This window comes from Morone saxatilis, unplaced genomic scaffold (genome assembly GCF_004916995.1).
Source record: "Morone saxatilis isolate NCDOM2014 unplaced genomic scaffold, NCSU_SB_2.0 Contig2, whole genome shotgun sequence".
Lineage (NCBI taxonomy): Eukaryota > Metazoa > Chordata > Actinopteri > Moronidae > Morone > Morone saxatilis.
In genome coordinates, this window is record NW_023339762.1 from 14351930 (window position 1) to 14366261 (window position 14332).

Sequence of the window (14332 nt, forward strand, 5' to 3'; positions counted from 1 at the left end):
GAATCTGATTACTTCACTACTTCAGTATGAATCCTATTACTTCACTACTGCAGTATGAATCCTATTACTTCACTACTTCAGTATGTATCTGATTACTTCACTACTGCAGTATGAATCTGTATATCTGTACATAAGAAAAAGCATAAGAACTACATTTCCCAGAGTTAAATGTGTCCTGTACGTGTTGTTTTATGTCTTGGATCGTATCCAAGGCAGCAGAGACACTGATTCCAGACAGGAGTCCAGATCCAGGAACAAAGCAGGTCCAACCTTCAGGCTCTTATCATTTCAGTTCAATTACAATCCAGATAACACACAATACACTTAAACGTCCAGAGCTCCTGGACTCCTGAATTTGTCTGATACTGCGGAACAAGACTTTACAAGCAAAACATGCCGAAGAGTCCAGTAGAACTGAAGAAATGTCTGCTGTTAGATAATTGTGCAGAATGAACTGGTGGTACCAATATGGTAGAGAGGAATAAAGTCATTATTTTATATACACGGTAACCTTTTGGTAATTTATTAACAGTAACTAACTAAACTTTGATAAACGCCTTAAAAATCCTCCTTTTAACCACACAGGTGAGAGCTTTCTTGACACTTACCGTCCAACAACACAGCCTTTCTCCTCAGTGCTTCTCCTGCTGGACTTGTGTCTGGCTCCCAGGACTTCAGGTGTGCCGAAAAAGACCGCAGATGAATATACTGCTATTCCAGATCTCCCTGCTTTGAGGACTTCATATCCTGGGCTAGCTGCGGTTGAAGACGGCGGAGAAGATGAAATCCGGACGCTGTGAATTCCCTCAAAAGCATCCATATCTCTTCTCTCAGGCAGTGCAGAGACTCATCACAAACTATGTCTTTTAATGCTTTTAGTGATATATGATGACCCCGATGGGTGTCAAGCACCTAAAATGCAGAAAAGCAAGAGTTAGATACTGCAACTTAATGATATGTAGCCACAGTGCAGACAGCAGAGTGAGACAGGGAGAGGGTTAGGTGAGGTTATGGGAACAGATTAGGAGAGCACATATACTTTTATTTTGAAATAAATCAACACAATACAAATCATCTTAGATTTACAGTCCAAGAGATAATAAGTAGAGCATTAGTTGTCGTTCTAATCACAACATTTACATGTTTTTGGAAGCTTTTATTCGCTGCTACTGGAAAATGCATAATAGTTGGTAGGTTTATGAGAAACTGACCAAACCAGAACGAAGTGGAGGAGCAGCCACTAATCACAGACTATTCCTTTAAATGTAAAGTCTTCAAAAGTTTCTTAAATATCACAATTGCACTTAAAAACATTCTGGTGGACTCACCTGGACCCCTCCAATGTCTTTATCATGGTTACTAAAATCACATAAAAACTAAACAAACCCTCACATTTAAAGTCTTTAAGTAGTCAGTGGACGAGCTTTGACTTCTACAGAGGTTAAACTATTAACTTTCACACTTGTTCCCTCTCTGAATACTGCACAGAAGCCTGACTCTTTTCTCTGCAGGCTGTCATACCAAAGGAATTTGTTTCTTTCAGATATCCAGTGTAAACACAACTTCAGCTAAAGTTAAGAAACAGTATCATGCAACTATCACACACATAGCAGACGTACACACACCAACAATACACAGAAAAAACTCACCGAAGTGTTTAAAACTGATCCCCAACTGTTGCCTGTGCATCAAAAATAAAAAAAAGAAAAAAAAAGAGCTGAAATTGTGCTTTGATAATCTGAAGATTGAGAGTTCAGCAGGTTGTCTGTACTTCGCCCTGCTGTGGGTCTCCTGGTTAGACAGGAAGGGTTAATCACTAACACCTTCTGGGCCGGAGCCCAGCTGTACACATTCCTTCCAGCAGAGGCCGGTGACACACAGTCTCACCTGATCAGGAGTTTTCCATGAGCAAACACTGACTGATGCTTCAAATGGAAAATACTCAAATCTGCCTTGTGAAGTTTACTGAATATCAGAGATGAGAATATGTTCAAAGGTGTGTCGGTGATTCAGCAAAATACAGAGAAATGTGTTCAACTTTGAAGAAAATTAGTGGATGAAGCTGGTTTCACAGAGTCATGTTTCCAAAACTCTGAACACAACAACTCAGCTCGCTCACGCCTTTAACCAACCTATTTGTGGCAGTGTGGGTGCTTCAGATTAACAGGACCCGGCCTCACAATGCAGCTTTGTTGCTGAAACAGATTAACACATCAAGTGACCGGAGGTGTAGGAGTCCCCTTGCTCTCTTTTTCTTTCCCTGCTTCCCTTTCTACAACATTCTCCACCACACATCTCGAGCCACGGCGGTGTAAGATGGCCAGGCGTTTTCACATTGTGTGGTAAGTAACTGCAACTTCACAGCCTTTGAGTTTCAGTCAGTAAAATTGACCTTTTGGGCCCCTCACATGTATGTATCAGCCTGTTGGAGCCCTGCAGATGTAGAGGTGTGTTTCTTTTTTAAATGATTGTTTAAGTGTGTAGGATCAACTAACTGCTGTTCTGTCTTGCTTTATCATTTCAGATATATGTGACCAAATTGGCCTTATGAGATCCACGTTGGTCGCTGACGCCGAGTTCAGACGAAGCACGGAGAACAACAACACCACCACACTGGTTTCCTTCATGTCACGTCACAGTCAACCAGCAAGTTGGCCAGCAAGCAGCAGCAATGACAGTAACGTACTCTCGCAGGGTTGCTGATGCGGGTCTGGGGACCTTCTTTAATCTGCTTCTGCGATGGAAGGGCAGCATCTATAAACTGCTCTACAGAGAGCTCATCATCTTCACTGTGCTCTACTACTTCTTCAGTATTGTTTACAGGTACTCTCTTAACACTGGAACTCTGTTAGTAATCGTCCTCCAGTCGGTGGAGAGAGGGATATTATCGGATAAAGATATTTATTTAGGATATTATTGAAGACTAAGAAGGACACACAGTTAAAGAACAAACGTCTCAGTGCTCTCTGGTGGATGAATTATGTAATAGAGAAACTGTTTCTAAGTGATCTCAAACATTTCTTTGGCATTTACACAGATACTGGATATCTTTGATAAGCAAGTATCGTCTGGGCCCCGATCAATTTATCAGCTCTATTGGTGACATTATTTATTTGTTTTTGCTCAACAAATGTAGGCAGATTTAGAGTTGGACTCTGGGGGCCACAGGAGGTCTTAGAGGGACCTTACATACTTTATTGACCTTTCCTTTTCTTTCTAAGAAGTCTTCCAATCAGGAGATAACTGTATAGACAAACTCTCCATCACTGTTTCAATACACCAAGTGCTGTTAACTGTACACATGATAAAGTAAAATTTACTTAAGGTGAATTCTTAAATGGGGGCCATTACAGTATTTATGGGTCTTCACATGAGAAAGTTCATGAACACAGGTTTAGTTAGTTACCTTCGTACAGCATCATATTGCTGCCACCATGACAGAAGAAACATTGTCTCATATAACAAGAAAATGTTCTCATTTTAATAATATTCTTCACGCTATAATAAGATATTTTTCATATTAAAGTAACTTTTATTAATATTTCAACATACCAAATTATTCTGTTTTATTAATTATTTTCTCATTTTAACAACATATGGAAGTTTGTTGTTTTAACAGCTGTGTTATTGGGGGCTGACACTGGGTGCCAGGGGGCCTCAAATGTGAGAAAATGTTTTACTAGTATCTAGCTAGTGCTAAGTCACAAAAATTAAAAAACATTTTCTTGTGCTGCACTATTGTCAATGGGTTTTTAATGATTTTTTGCCAAAAAGAAACGTTTGGGAACCCCTGTGTTATAACAAGAAAATGATCTTGTTTTGATGAGATAAGTTGAGCAATCAGGGTTTCTTGTTATAGAGATATATGCTGATTTTGTGTAATAACAGGAAGGTTTATTGATACATTTTCATGTAAAAACTGAATAAATAAGCAAACATATAATAACATGAAAAATATCTAAAACGTGAAATATGAAAAGCATCTTGTTATAACAAGAAAACTCTTCATGTTATAACTGAATATATATATAATATTTTTTGTCACAGTGGGGTCAATATGCTGCCATTTCTTCTAAAGTAAAGGTTGAACATTAAACCAAAGTGGAGCAGGTTCACTGTGTTTTAGTTTTAATGGCCTCAGTAGATGTTTCCTTCACCAGGTTTGTGTTAAATGATGACCAGAAGAGGCTGTTTGAGAAGCTGTCATTATACTGTGACCGCTATGCAGAGCTCATCCCTGTGTCATTTGTGCTGGGTGAGTGGAGGCTGATTATTATAGATTTACATACATCTAAATCTCAATCTAAGACCATGTTCCTGGAAAACATCACAAGAAGTTGGCATCTAATTCTTCATTTGTTCTTTTATTGTTGTTGCCAGGTTTCTATGTCACCTTGGTTGTGTCCCGTTGGTGGGGCCAGTTTGAGAACTTTCCCTGGCCGGACCGCCTGGCAGCATTAGTGGGTGGTCACGTCCGTGGAGCTGACGAGGCCTCCAGGCTGACCCGGCGAACTCTGATGCGATACGCCAACCTCTCTGGTGTGCTCATCTACCGCTCTGTCAGCACTGCCGTCTACAAGAGGTTTCCCACCATGGAGCATCTGGTGCAGGCAGGTACGATGCTGCCAGTCTCATCACATAAGGCACAGTCACATCCACAGCTGCTGGCTCTGTTTGTGCACTTTGTAAAAGTCCTGAAGAAACTGTGAAATAGTAGTTTTGGACCAGCAAGTTCAGACTCAACAAACATGTTAAATTAGTGGTTGCTGACCTGGGGTCACCAAAGCTTCACAGGGGGTCGCAAGGCCTTCTTGATTTCAGGGGGGTAAGAAAACTAATATTCAAAGTAGGCCTTTATCTCGGCATTTCATTCATTTCTGTGAAAAAAACTGAATTAAATTGTTATTTTTAAGGTTTAGATTATCTGTCCAGGAAACAATGAATTTATCAAAAAGGAGGCCTATTATGTTTTATTGTTAAAAATAAATAATAAATACATAATACAGACAGAGAATTGTATAAAAAGTACCCTATAAAATCAGGAAAACTCAATATTCACAGGAAATAATCCACTCAAAATTCATAGCTTGTTTTACACAGACATACTGTGTTCACTATTTGGGTGAATTGTACAGTTATAATGATTATTGTCATTGTTATGTATTAAACATAACATGAAATATCCATAAAATATATCACTCAGTCAGGGGTTGTCAGTTTACTCACTGATTGTCTTTAATGCTTCCTCTCTTTGTATAATTTTGTCTGCTTTCACTTCTGTGTTTTTCTCTCAGGTTTGATGACATCGGAGGAGCTGAGGCACCTGGAGGACTTGCCTTCTCCCCACAACAAGTTCTGGGTTCCCTGCACGTGGTTCGTCAGCTTGGCTCTGAGGGCTCGAACCGAGGGTCGCATCAACAACGACGTGGCACTCACGGCCATTCTCACTGTAGGTCTTTGTGTATATATTTGTGAGCCTGTATATCTGCGCTTTCTGTGGCAATTTTAGCTCTAAAATGTTTGTTTTTTAATTGGTTTTGACTGTCCTGCTTTTCTTCTCTGTTCAGGAGTTGAATAGTTTACGGGCAAAGTGTATGAAGCTGTACGGTTATGACTGGATCAGCCTGCCTCTTGTCTATACTCAGGTTTTGTTGATACACTGTGCTGGAGCTGAAATATCATAGATGCTTTGGCAGTAGAACAAATAGATTTAATAGCTTCATTAAGTTATCAATGTGCAATGATTAGGTGTCAAATAAAATAAATTAAACTGCTGATGAGAGCTGACGTCTATAAATAATGTGATTTTGTGTGTTACACTAATGATCATGTACTTTAAATGATTAACTCAAAATCAGACATAGCATAATATAATAAATATAATAAAATCTTTTATCTCTCTATCTATGAGGTAATTGTGAAACACTTTCCAGACTTGACTAATCTTTGTTAATTAGGTGGTGACAGTGGCGGTCTACAGCTTCTTCCTGGCTTGTCTGATCGGTCGTCAGTTCTTGGATCCAGCTCAGGGTTACCCAGGTCACGATGTGGACTTTTTCCTGCCTGTTTTCACCCTGTTGCAGTTTTTCTTCTATGTTGGTTGGCTGAAGGTGAGGAACCACAGATTAAAGGTCCAGTGTGTAACATTTAGGAGGTTGCCTTCATGCGTTCATGTTTTTTTGCATGTTTCACAGCCACTGTAGTTTCTCCTTAGTGCTTGGAAGGGGAGGGTGAATCTGAAACTACACACTAGACATCACTTAATCCTTCACACTGGACCTTTAATTTCATGATCAAGTCGCACTGATGCTGCTCAAGAAATGTTATCAATTGGTCCATTTCTGAGCTGTAACGGTGGTGGTCTTTTCTGTTCATGGTCTCAGGTTGCTGAACAACTCATAAATCCTTTTGGTGAAGACGATGACGCACTTCTGAAGACGCAACTGGCTCGTTGATCGCAACCTTACAGGCTTCGGCAATTCAAAACCAAACTGATTTGGCACTCTTTTTCAGTCAACCGGCGCCAAGGAGGCTGCGCGGCCTTGTTTCTAAACCTTGCTGTGGCTTTCTGTTGGATCATCCCCAGGTTGCTCTTGTTGTCTGTGGATGAGATGTACGACAACCTGCCGCTGGTTGAGAGGGATATGTACTGGAATGAGTCTGAACCTCAGCCTCCCTACACTACTGCCAGCGCCGAACATCGCAAACCCTCCTTCATGGGCTCAGCTCTGGATATCAGGTTCAGTAATGTGTTTATTTTCTGGCAGACAATTGTTAAATATTCAATATGCTAACCGTCACATAACCATTTATCTAATCTAATTTAGTGTTCCCAAGGAGGAGATGGAGTTTCAGTCCAATCTGGAGCAGATCAAAGAACACGAGGAAGCCAACTACTCTACTCCGCTGCTGGGAGGCCTGGGTCGTCTTCTCGGTGTCCAATCCCCTAACTTTCCTCGCTCCTCCCGGGTCTCTCTGCTGCGCCGCCGCCCTGGAGCTCCACTAAGCCGCTTCCCTCTGTACCTGCACCAAGAGGCACCATCAACTCCGAATCAAGCCCGTCAGCCTTTGAATCATGAGCGAGATCCGGACTATGCTTTCTCCAACATGCCCTTGTATGAGAGACCAGGTTTCTACAGCTGCCCACAAACCCAATCGCAGCTAGCGTGCCCCCCTGCGGTGGCCCCCTGCGGGTGCGCCCGCCCTCGAGCCTGGCCCGGCGAAATCAGACACGACAGGTCGGACCGCAGCTTGTGTCTCCTCTCTTTGTTTTAACAGTGGGCTCGCAGTTGCTGCCTCCTGACACCCCAAACCACATCCCCCCACCGCCGTCCTCTGCATTCCCCTGGCTGTGTGAGGAAGGCGAGGTGCCAAGTGCCCCTACCTTCTCCTTTCCCGACCCTCCACCTGAACTCTGTCCAATATCTAAACTCAGACCCGGACAAGGCCTGCTGTCTCGCCGCCCTCTGCCTCCCCGCCTTACTCTAGACACCCTCCCCTCAGCTGAAGGTCAACCCGGACCCCTAAGCGCACTGGCGGCAGGAAGTGGAGGAGAAAGGGTGTTTTCGTTCACTCCTCCCTCTCGCACAGCGGCAGCAAATCCCAGTAATCCCAACAGCAGCTCTACCAGCATTAATGCAACAAGCACCAACAGCGCTGGCACGACGGGAAGCCTCTGCAACAGTTCAAGTCACAGTAATTGTAGTAACCATGGGAACTTCAATGCCAACATGAGGGCGAGCAACGGGGGCACCAACGGCGGGCTGAGCAATAACATGAACACAGTTTCCACTTCAGCGTCACCGCAGCAAGAAACTAATCAGCAACACTCACCCAATGATTCAGGAATCTCATTGGCTGAGGGGGACCTGCTTGGCGTTTTGGTGGACGGTGGCGTGAACAAGGCCGCAGGAGGGAGGGAGCAGGACTGAGAGGAGGAGGTTGTGACAGACTGTTTTTTTTTTTTGTATCACGTGGCATTTAAAATATTTCACACAAACAGGGACGGATCTACGTTACATCTGAAGGGTCACCTGGAGCCCGCCGCACAGCTGAAAAGTATTTGTTGCAAACACCGAGTTAATCTCTACTTCCTGATTAGCTCTTATAGAACAATTAACCTACTTGTAATGCTCAAAGCATCTTATGAGATTTAACCGTCAACATGTGAAGTAAAAATAAGAAACACTTTCCAGTTTCCAGTCAGCGACAGCAAGCCAAAATGTTTATATTCTAAACGAACTTAGTTCTCATCAGTGTACTCTTTATATCAGACATCAGTATCATGGTTCTTTTGTCATTTTGTCAGTTTTTTCAATAAAAAAACTAAACTTTAAATTATTTATTACTGTTTTATTTTATTATACAAGGATACTGTATATTAAATTCAACTTAAATTCACAACTACAATTGTTCATAAGTCATATTTATTATATAAAGCAACTGCAGAGGAAAAATGAGTGTGTCATTGATATTGTATTTAAATAAAGATTAATTGTTGTTGAATATATAATTTAATGTGAGATTCACCCATTTCAAATTAAATAATGAAAGTGACAATCATTATTTGAGTAGTTCAATTGTAATTAAAAGGTGCAAATTAACTCACTTTAATTGGACTGTCATTAAATTGTGGATTAATCTATTTACTAAATGAGTTTATCAATTCAGTAACACATAATTAGCTGCAGCTGTCATGAACAGGTACTAAAAAGATGGCTGGCCTCAAAACCTGTGTACAAATATATATAAAGCAGAATCAGAAGACTAATGTAGACTGTATGTGAGAGAAGTTGAATGCAACATCATGGTTAAAGAAATAAAGTAAATTATTTTAAATTATTTTGCAAATCCATTTAAAAAAGATTAATTTTAAAAGCATTTAAAGTTAGTGTAGATAATGTACTTCAGAAGCACTTTTTGTTATATTTATTTAATTTACATCCCAACTGCAATCAACAAATCAAATTCTCCGGGGGAAAAAGTAAGAAATTCATTCATTATCTTTGGCTGTCGCAGGCCTGTAATAAGCCTGCCTGTCTACTTACTGACCTGCATGCACTCTAATTACTTAAACATTTTAAATTTCAACTCACCATAAACTGTAGTGTTTTAGTCACCACGAACAGTTAAACAATCAGTAAGTATGAATACATAAATGACATGAATTACAGGTTAGAAGCAGATACAGTGGCTCAAAAAGAGCAACCAAACACTATTTTTGCAACCTAGAGTACACATTATTTCTTCTTTAACATTTCTCTGTGCTCATTGAAAATCAGATTTTAAGGACCAGGACCCATGAGCATGATCACAAATAGTGTGGAACTCAATCCTGATCCAATATGCAGCTTATGTAAGTGTGATGCAGAAACTTGAAGCCGCCAGTGCACTGAGACTTTACAGTGAAGTAGGAGACATCTTATATACAGCAGTAAAACTTGAGAATATAACCAAAATTTGGATATTCATATATTCTGGTATTTTGTAATGAGGTAGAAGAGTAAATGTCATTTTGAGGATTTTAATGTGGAAATTATAGATTTTTTGCAGAAAAAAAAAAACACACATCAGACACACGTTGTTGTTCCAAGCAGACTATCTGTATATGTTGTAATACATGTCTGGAGAGGATCTTTACACTGATGATTAAAACCTTTCATTCACATCCCACTGGGTTATATTACACCCATTTTCAAGTACAAAAAAAAGATAAAAGCATAAGTATGAAGCATCAATTTCATCACTTATGTATCACTTACATCCATAATATTTTACAAACTAGTAACAATTTTCCTAAAATGCTGATGCCTAAAACCTTAAACAAATTTAATATTGGAAAACAACATCAGGAAAAAACATGTTACTTTATTGAAAACAGAGTTTAAAACAAACAAAACAATAAACTTTATCCAGCAATGTATATCCGTATCAGTGTACAGATATTACTTGGATCCAATCGGAGGCGAGTGCCACACAGCAGAACTGGTGCGTTTAAAATAGCGAGGCTTGCTCTTGTAAAAGATATTTTCCAGTTTTGGTGGTTCAATTTTTCCAAAGAAAGAGTCCAAATCAGGAGGGTTGAAGTACTGCTTCATAATTATCTGCTGCAGATTGTGACCTGGAGGAAGAAATTAAATACAATATGTTTTCATTCAAGACTACACAACATGTGACTGAAATCATACTGACATACATTCACAATAAACCTTTTATATAGGAGCTATTTTAACATCAACAGTGAATTTCATGTCAAAATAGCTGTTGTGAAAAAGGTCTATTATGTATATGGGACTGACTGTTCAGGGAGGGTTTAGTGAACAGTCTGTGCATTATGAAACACGTCACTAAACACTACAGCAGTTCAGTTATATTGAAGGTTATCTTAAACGATCGAGTCTACCTTCTGCCCAGGACGGAATAGGTTTCCTCGGAGCGGACTCATCGTCAGTAGAGTCGTCACTGTTTTGGTCCATCCCGTAATCTTCTGCACTCTTCGGTATCAAAGGTTTGTTGCCGCCCTTTGGAGTGATAGCGTACGACTGTGGTGATTTCTGCAGAGGATAAAACGCACACAATATGAGACTTTACTCTGATGAGACCTGATTTCTATCATGTTTTAAGATAGAAATTTAATGAATACGTATGCAAAAATGCCTTTAAAATTTACCTCAATATCCACAGTCACATTGAGGCCACCACCTTTTCCTACAGGTGTGCTCATTACGGAGCGCTGCAAAGATCAAGAACAAAAAAGTAGTAAATATGTTTATCTTTGAGTTTTAAACCTCTCGTAGCACTATGTTGTTTTTCAGTGAGTGGGTTCCTATTACACACACAAAAACACATTTTCAGAGGGGATATGTTGAGACTCTTACCTCAATATCCACAGTCACATTCAGGCTAGCAGCAACCTTGTGAAAGAGAAAGGCAGAGAGGGACATTTAGCTCCAGAAAGTTAGCTTTGGTATTTTGTACTTAAGAGTCTATTCACCCAAATGTGAATGATCCACAGAAAACACTAACACCACGTTTATAGGGAACATTTAACAGAGTTCAAAAGAAAAAGTCTGAATAATAAAACTAAATAGGAAAACACCTAAAACTATCTGCATGGTTAGATTAAGTGAGAAAACATTTTAAACCTGTGCAGGTGGACCTAAACTAAATACCATTTCCACCGGCTGGTTTACCTGTTTAGCAGCTTCTCTCTCTTTTGCAGCTTTCTCCTCTGCAGCCAACCTCTGCTGCTCCTCCTGGTGGGAGAAAAAGCATATGAAGAACCAGGCGGCTGAGCAACACTTTGGATTGACCAATAAAAAAACATTAAAGTACATTTAGGTTTAGGTGAGCTTCCTATACAATATGATCCAGTTTCACTAAAAATCAGTGAATAACATTGTGTGCTTTTGTACAGTAATCAGTGAGGCCCGGCGCCCTGAAACACTCTGCTTGGGCGGTGCTGATGAGACATTCGAGTGTCTGCAGTCTTTTGACAGCTAGTCAGTTACAATGGATTTTAATGGTGGCATGAAGTTAATAATTTTGGGTACGTTATAATTTCTTCTAGTAGAACTGCTGGTCGCTGCCAACACAATGTTTGTATGCTTCTTCTTACCAGTTTTCTTTTTTCCTCAAGTGCCTTTCTCCTCTCCTCCAGTTCTCTCCTCTCTTTCTCCCTCGCTGCTCTCTCCACTTCCCTTTGCAGAGCGAGAGCTTTTTCTTTTTCCACTCGCTCCCTGAAAAACAGACAAACATCAAGTCCATGAAGCAAACTCTGGAGTAAATAAACTTTCTTCTTACCGTCTTCACCAGTGCAAGTTTCAATTTAATATATACCTTCACCAAGCTCACAAGATAATTAGACTTCGTTTATAAAGGTAGTCATTACTGACCTTTCAGCAGCAGCTAGTCGTTCTCTCTCCAGCTCTCTTTCCCTCTCACGCTCCTGCTCTCTCTTCAGCTCCAGCGCTCTGCGAGCTTCAGCCACCTTACGAGCTCGCTGTTCCTCTTCCTCCACCTTCTTCTTGGCCAGTAACTCCTGCTGCCGCTTCTCTTCCTCCTTAAGGTAAAAAAAAAAAACAAAAAAAAAAAAAACACACAACCGTGAACAGTGTCCACTAAATCAAGCACAGCAACAAATAACTAAAAAAAAAAAAAAGACTAAATAATAAAAAGAGCTTCGTCTCACTGCTTGCTGAATCTTCTTCCTCTGATCCAGCTCCTCTTGGCGTTTAATGGCCCCCTTCTTCTTCGCCTTCTCGTCTGCCACGCGCTGCACGAAGAGGCACAATATCAAAGGTTAGACAAAAAGGTTTGATCCGTTTTTAGGTGAACACAGATTCAGAATCAATGTGCTGAATACCTTGTCATTTTTCTCATCAATCTGAGCCATTTTCTGCTCAATCTTCTGTTTCTTTTCTTTCTCCCTCTGCTCTTCTTTTACTTTGGCCTCAAACACTCTTCTTAGCCTCTCATCCCTCTTCCTAGAACACAGAATTTAAAAGTTAAATCAAGAAAGTACAAAACTGTCCAGTCAGAGTGTGTTAAGAGGCTGAGTGTTAACCTTTTAAGTTCGTCTTGTTTCTTTTTCTTCTCCTCCTCCATTTTCTTCATTCTTTCCTCCTCTTGCTCTTGCTTCTTTTTAAGTGCCTCCAGTTTGTAACGCTCTTTTGTCTGAAAAAAAGAGAAAACAGGGATTTGGGATACGCATGTTGTCAGAAATCAGCTAATTCTAATGCATTACAATAGGTGGAAAATGTTAAAAGCATCCAGAACTAGCAGGTGGAGTTCATTCACGTGGAAACAGATCAGCAGATCCTTGGAGCAGACTGATGAAGCAAAAATCCACCCTAACAGACTTTGTTACAGTCCTGCAGGGGTCCTGACCAGACCTGTTAATATAAGACCTGCGTTTTTGCGGGTTAGCTGGCGGGTACCCGACCCGATACATTCATTTCCATCATGTTTGTTCTCACACTGCTGAACTGCAGAGAGCTTCCTGTCCTTTGACCTGAGTTCATTAGTCTCCAAACTACTTTCAGCAGAGTGTAGAGAAAGACATTGCTAGAAGCCAAAAAACCTACTGTTAAAATAGCCTACACCTCGCAAAGATGAGTGAAAATAGATCTTGTTCCTCTTTAAGAAGCTACATCACCCAGCAAAACCTGTCTATGGGATCTAATGTAACAATAGTTAATCCAACAGACACGAAGCTGAGAATAGTAAATTATGGTCCAGTTAAGAGTAAAATAGACTGTATGCTTTTGGGTGTGGCGACCTTATGATTGACAAGTCCCTCTCAGTGAGTCCGTCCAACGCACCAAACTAAGATCCAACTTTCAAACTAGGCAGTGCTGATCAAACACGAAGTCTGTTACTGCGTTGTCTGTTTCTCATTTTAAATCATTTACCGTTTAACTGTAATATGAGATTGTGTGTAACCAGACAAGCTGCCATCATTTCCTGCTATGGTGAGTAGAAACTGTGCAGCCAATGAGAGCAGCTCAACTTTCACAACGTCACCTCTGCTGGCTCTGACAAACGGTCACGGCGACGACCATAATGACAAACTTAAGGCTTCGAACCCAACTGGTGACGTCTCGATAGGTTCACACTTATATAATATCAACAAGAGTAGCTGAATGCCATTTGATTACAAGAATCCAGCGAAACAGAGACCAGTTTTATTCACAACCAAGATAGTGACCTGGCTTCAGAAAAAGATGGATTTTTACTTCAATTTCTACTTTCAACAAACAGTGAGGTTACCAAAGCCATACCAGGTGGTTTGAAGGATTGTTAGATTAAAAGATCAAAAGGAGGAGCATGGGATGAGAGACACCATCAACTAACAAGTGCAGTAGCCCCTTTCGACAGCGGACCCTGCAAAATTGCCAGGCTCAATTATTGTGATATGGTTTTGGTGGTTTACGTGTCTGTCTCTCTGTGTATGAGTCTTTTCTACACAACATTTAACTTTTTGAGTGATTTATGCAGGAATGTTGCTGCTCCTGTTGTCAGTGAAGCCCAAATTTAACAGATCTTCAGACATCAAACTGTCAAGACCCGTAAATAAATGCCTGAACATTTACGTTCAAATGTGGGAAAGTGTGAAAGGAGCTTGTCTAAGGTACTGTATGTGGTAAGTAAGGAGACATTTGATCAAGTTGCACAATGGGATATTAGACGCCACCAAATGCCCACAAACAACATACAGTGCTTCAACATTACACTTACCACTATACCAACGCTCAACTGGGGAGGGGAGAAAAAAAAAAAACATTCAAATAAGAGGACCACAAAATCTGATAACTATCTGAGCCACAATACT

At 40.5% G+C, this 14332-nt stretch overlaps 3 protein-coding genes across 6 annotated transcripts in view; 1 reads left to right on the forward strand and 2 right to left on the reverse strand.

Moving 5' to 3' along the window:
* The window catches only part of rab3il1 (RAB3A interacting protein (rabin3)-like 1), an 8705-nt gene extending 6911 nt beyond the window's left edge, over window positions 1-1794 (reverse strand). For all 4 annotated transcript variants that reach the window (XM_035665446.1, XM_035665445.1, XM_035665444.1 and 1 more), the window contains exons 1-2: window positions 1650-1794; window positions 609-912 (exon numbers count right to left, since the gene is read on the reverse strand). In XM_035665446.1, coding sequence (XP_035521339.1) covers window positions 609-820 — 212 coding nt within the window. In that variant the 5' untranslated portion in view covers window positions 821-912; window positions 1650-1794. The remainder of the gene's footprint in view (window positions 1-608; window positions 913-1649) is intronic.
* An 877-nt stretch (window positions 1795-2671) lies between these two features.
* best1 (bestrophin 1) lies at window positions 2672-8342 on the forward strand. Its single transcript, XM_035665381.1, is given in 11 exon segments — window positions 2672-2823; window positions 4161-4255; window positions 4381-4614; window positions 5295-5449; window positions 5568-5645; window positions 5958-6110; window positions 6384-6431; window positions 6433-6469; window positions 6589-6739; window positions 6828-7252; window positions 7255-8342. Coding segments are annotated over 11 exon segments (2205 nt in total). The 3' UTR covers window positions 7932-8342.
* Window positions 8343-9583: 1241 nt separating this feature from the next.
* incenp (inner centromere protein) overlaps window positions 9584-14332 on the reverse strand; it is a 9024-nt gene continuing 4275 nt past the window's right edge. Inside the window, exons 11-20 of the mRNA XM_035664301.1 lie at window positions 12566-12675; window positions 12365-12485; window positions 12191-12274; window positions 11895-12061; window positions 11618-11738; window positions 11193-11255; window positions 10878-10913; window positions 10670-10732; window positions 10403-10553; window positions 9584-10120 (exon numbers count right to left, since the gene is read on the reverse strand). Coding sequence (XP_035520194.1) covers window positions 9945-10120; window positions 10403-10553; window positions 10670-10732; window positions 10878-10913; window positions 11193-11255; window positions 11618-11738; window positions 11895-12061; window positions 12191-12274; window positions 12365-12485; window positions 12566-12675 — 1092 coding nt within the window. The 3' untranslated portion in view covers window positions 9584-9944. The remainder of the gene's footprint in view (window positions 10121-10402; window positions 10554-10669; window positions 10733-10877; window positions 10914-11192; window positions 11256-11617; window positions 11739-11894; window positions 12062-12190; window positions 12275-12364; window positions 12486-12565; window positions 12676-14332) is intronic.